Source organism: Echinops telfairi, unplaced genomic scaffold, assembly GCF_000313985.2.
Source record: "Echinops telfairi isolate 266 unplaced genomic scaffold, ASM31398v2 ScPeMD7_1;HRSCAF=3_0, whole genome shotgun sequence".
Taxonomy (NCBI): domain Eukaryota; kingdom Metazoa; phylum Chordata; class Mammalia; order Afrosoricida; family Tenrecidae; genus Echinops; species Echinops telfairi.
In genome coordinates, this window is record NW_022103896.1 from 83,826,327 (window position 1) to 83,830,719 (window position 4,393).

The 4,393-nt window shown below is 40.3% G+C and overlaps 1 protein-coding gene across 1 annotated transcript; it reads right to left on the bottom strand.

Moving 5' to 3' along the window:
- Positions 1–1,775: 1,775 nt before the first annotated feature.
- LOC101661875 (60S ribosomal protein L38-like) lies at positions 1,776–2,031 on the bottom strand. Its single transcript, XM_045288007.1, has one exon. It carries the CDS (start codon positions 2,029–2,031, stop codon positions 1,819–1,821), a length of 213 nt encoding a protein of 70 aa, XP_045143942.1. The 3' UTR covers positions 1,776–1,818.
- Between the last annotated feature and the right edge of the window lie 2,362 nt (positions 2,032–4,393).

Here is a 4,393-nt window from a genome sequence, read left to right on the forward strand (position 1 = left end):
AACACAGTTAGCATTTAGTTCAGTGGGAAAAAGATAGTTCCTTTACCTCAGGAGTCCCAGGGCGATTTTAACATGCTCAACTGCTAAGTGAAAGGTTGGAGATTTGAATTCATTTTAAGGAAAGCTTTGGTGATCTACTTCAGGAAAAAATCATCCACGGAAAGCCATCTGGAGCAGCGTTCCACTCGGGCACACTGCGTAGCCAGGAGTTGGAAGTGACTACATGGCAAATGACTTTCTATTTCACGCCACTGTTGGGTGAGTGTTGGACGGCTAACCACAATGTCTTTGGTTTGAAGCTCTCAGCAGAACCACGGAGGAAGATGAGTAAAGATTTATAGCTTGGAAACCTGAAAGAGGGTTACTATGTGATGCAATCACCACATAGAATCCATGGCCGTGGGTTTTGATTTGGGATTTTCAGTTTACATGGAAAAGTCAGCTAGAAATGACGATGTGTGGCAGAAGAAAATGGTGAAGTAGTGAAAGTCTCATGCATCTTAAAAAAATGTTTTCTTGTGAATTAGGTGGGGTTTACACATTACATAATCACTTTTACATTCAACAGCTTATCAAACTTCCCAATGGCATGCTCTCTCTGTTCCCTATCTTATTTTCCCTCTCCCTATTGTAGTACATTATCTTCCCCTTCACGCAAGTTAACACATGTGTATCCTCTCGCCTATTCCTTCTCCTTTCCTCTCTTAACCTGGAACACATGGAAGTCTGTTTATATTGGTATGACATCTTTTTGTGATTAAAAAATATACATACCAATGGTGTCATGTGGTATTTTTCCTTTTATGATCAACTAACTTGACTCAGCACCATGTCTGTGAGTTACTTCAGTTTAAGATTCTGTTCAAGATAGCAAGTTCTTCCTTTTTTGGTTTTCTAACTCTTGGTTTTTACAAATTTCATTATAATATTTTACAATGGAAGCAGCAGTCAAGAGATGGAAAGACAATTTGCATCAGGTAAATCTGCTGCACAAGACCTCTTTAGAACTATTGAAAAGCACAGACATAACTTTGAGGACTAAGGTGTGCCTGACCCAACCATAGTAGTTTTAATTGCCTCATATGCATGTGAAAGTTGGACATTGACTAAGAAAGAAAGAAGAAAAATTGATACATTTGAATTGTGGTGCTGGTGAGAAACACTGAGTACCATGGATTGCCAAAAGAACAAACAAATCTGTCTTGAAAGAAGTATGACCAGAGCGTTCTTTAGAGGCAAGAATGCCAAGACTTTATCTTACATGCTTTGGGCATATTGTTGGGAAAGACCAGTCCCTGGAGAAGGACGGCATGCTTGGTAAAGTAGAGGGGCAGCAAAAAGGAGAAAGGCCCTCAAGGCGATGGATTGACACAATGGCTGTGACAATGGGCTGAAGCACAGGAACAATTGTGAGTCTAGCACAGGACTGGGCAGTGTTCTGTTCTGTTGTGTATAGTGTCGCCATGCATCAGTTTCGATGGCACCTAACAACAATGACAATAGTATCCCCTTGTGCATATGTTCCGGAGTTTATTTATCCACTCTTCTACTCATGGGCATCTATTTGTAACCTTCTTTAAAAAACAAACTAAAAAAATTCTATTAATGCTGGTCTTTGGCATTAAATCTTATTTTAAAAATATTTATACTGAATAATTAAACTTAAAATTACCATATGACTTAGAAATTCCATTTCTAGGTATATATCCAAACAGTGATTCAACCAGGTATTAAAAAAAAAATCATCTTATTGTGGGCTCTTTTTTTTTTTTAAGATTAAAAAACATTTTTATTATAGTTTGCATCAGCCAACTGGGTTCATTTCAGCTCCTTCACTGCCAGACCTGGGGGCAGAGACTGCTTCAGCTTCTCGGCCTTCTCCTTGTCGGTGATGACCAAAGTGTAGAGGTACCTGCTGCACTGCACCTTGAACTTCCCGTTATCCTTGTTCTTCTTGATCTTGACAGACTTGGCATCCTTTTGCAGCGCTGTGAGCAGGAAGTCCTTGATCTCTTCTATTTTGCGAGGCATGGTGACAAGGCGTGGACAGGCACAGCAAGAAGCGAAGAGGGCGGAAGAGCTTATTGGGGGCTCTTACAACTATTATAACAATCCATACATCCATTGTATCAAGCACATTTGTACATATGTTGCCATCATCATTTTCAAAACAGTTTCTTTCTTCTTGAGCCTTGGTATCAGCTCCACTCCCCCCTTCGTGAATCCTTGATAAATTATAAATTATTATTATTTTAATATCTTACATCATCCTCTGTCTCCCTGCACCCATGTTTCTGTTGCTCATGTCCCTGGGAAGAGGGGGCTATATGTTGATCATTGTGATTGTTCCCCTTTCTTCCCCTCCTCCCCCTACTTTTCCCCTACCCTCATGGTATTGCTACTCCCATTATTGTTCCTGAGGTATTTATCTCTCTTGGATTCTCTGTGTCAAGAGCTCTTATCTCTATCAGTGTACATGCTTTGGTCTAGCCTGATTTGTAAGGTAGAACTAGGGTCATGGTGTTGGTGAGTGGGGTGGGGGGGAGAGGAGGATGCATTAAAGAACTAAGGGAATGTTGTATGTTTCATCGGTGCTATATTGTACCCTGGTTGGCTCGTCCCTTCCTTGTGACCCTTCTGTGAGGGGATGTCTAATTGTTTACAGATGGGCTTTGGGGTCTCCACTCCAGCCCCCATCGTTCACGTCTATCTGATTGTCAGACAGGTATTTTCACACCAGTGTCCATTACTTTATTATTCACAATAGTCAAAAGGTGAAAAGAACCCAATTTTTCATCAGCAGATGAATGTATAAACACAATGAATTGTACATACACAATGAGACATTATTCGCCATAAAGAGAAATGAAATTCTGATACCTATTATGACATGGATGCTGAATGAAATGTCAGATACAGAACAACAAATATTGTGTGATCCCAATTATATGGAGAATCTAGTTTAGACAAGTGAATAGGCACCTAGGTTAATTAGTGGGTACCAGGGTCAAGTGGGAGGATAAAATGGGGATGGAGGATTATTTATGGGATCCAGTTTTTGATAAGGAAGATAAGAAATTGGAAATGTGTAACAGGTATTATTATACAACATGATGAGTGTAATTAATGTCTCTGAATTTTATAAGGAAAATAATTGAAACGACATGTTTTTGGTATATATGTATTTCATCATGATAAAAACGAAAATACTAAATTCCATTGGAATGTTATTTCTTCTGATTGCTGCCGTCTTTGTGGTCTCACATTTTGTGCCCTGGCTTGGCTGGAGAGAGAAAGGCGTTGGTGGGTGCCATCAGGTGGGCTCGGCGCCATAGCAACCCTGTGCACAACAGACGGGAAGGGGACCGGTCCCGTGCCATCCATACAATTGTTCCTATGCTTCCGAGTAATTAGGTGACAGACAAAATAAAGAGCTGTGGATTTAAGGTGTGATATTTCTCTGAGTAGAACCATAAAAAGTTGTGTTTTTTTTTAACCACATCGAGTTTTGAAGAGAAAGTCTTAAAGGCTTCCAGCGCATCTTCAACCTTATTCAGCTCACCTTGTCTGAAGTGGCAAGGGTAGGAAAAGCTTACTGCCACCACCTGGGCTGCCATGGATCACCCAAATGCATGCTGTGGATTTGATTCTGACCCATAAAGACTCACTTACGTCAGGGTAGAACTGCTCCATAGGGCTTTTCATGGCTGATTTTTTGTTTTGTTTTGTTTTGTTTTCTAAAATAGGCCTACTATGTCTTTCTTCTGACACCCTTCAGAGTAGATTTGAACTGCTAACCTTTAGGTTAGTAATCAAGCACATTCACCATCTTTACTACCCAGGGACTCCACAAAAACCTTGGAAAGATTTTTGGAAGCCTTGGAAAAATCTCTGAAGGAACAATTAATATTGGTTTCCATTTGACTCTTCTAAATAGTTAGGTGAACATGGGGTATTAATTACTTTCCCCCTTGAGCTCCAGTTCATCCAACTTCTCTAATATAGTTAATATTTCCCACTTCTCAGGGAGATGGATAAGATTATCTGAGATGTATGTAAGCCCTGAACACAACTCTCACAGCATGTTAGGCTTTCTCTCTTTGACAAATGAATTGTCATTTGGAGAAGAGAACTGGCATTATAATTAAGTTAACGGGAAAATGGACACAGGACATAGGTACTTTTGTTCATTAGCTGGAGGGCTGGAGAGTGTCATGGGACAGAGAATGCCTGTGATCAATCTGAATTTCCATGGCAGCTCATCCTAATCCCATACAGTATCAAATCTGCAGACAGATACCAGGAAAGAGACCTTCCACCAATATACTTGGATCAACCAAGAATCTTTCCCTGCTGAGTCATGGCTTTATTTCCTTCTGAGTCTGTGTGGTTC

Bases quoted from the DNA above. Each gene is read 5' to 3' on its own strand.
- LOC101661875 (XM_045288007.1), bottom strand. From the start codon at position 2,031: ATGCCTCGCAAAATAGAAGAGATCAAGGACTTCCTGCTCACAGCGCTG.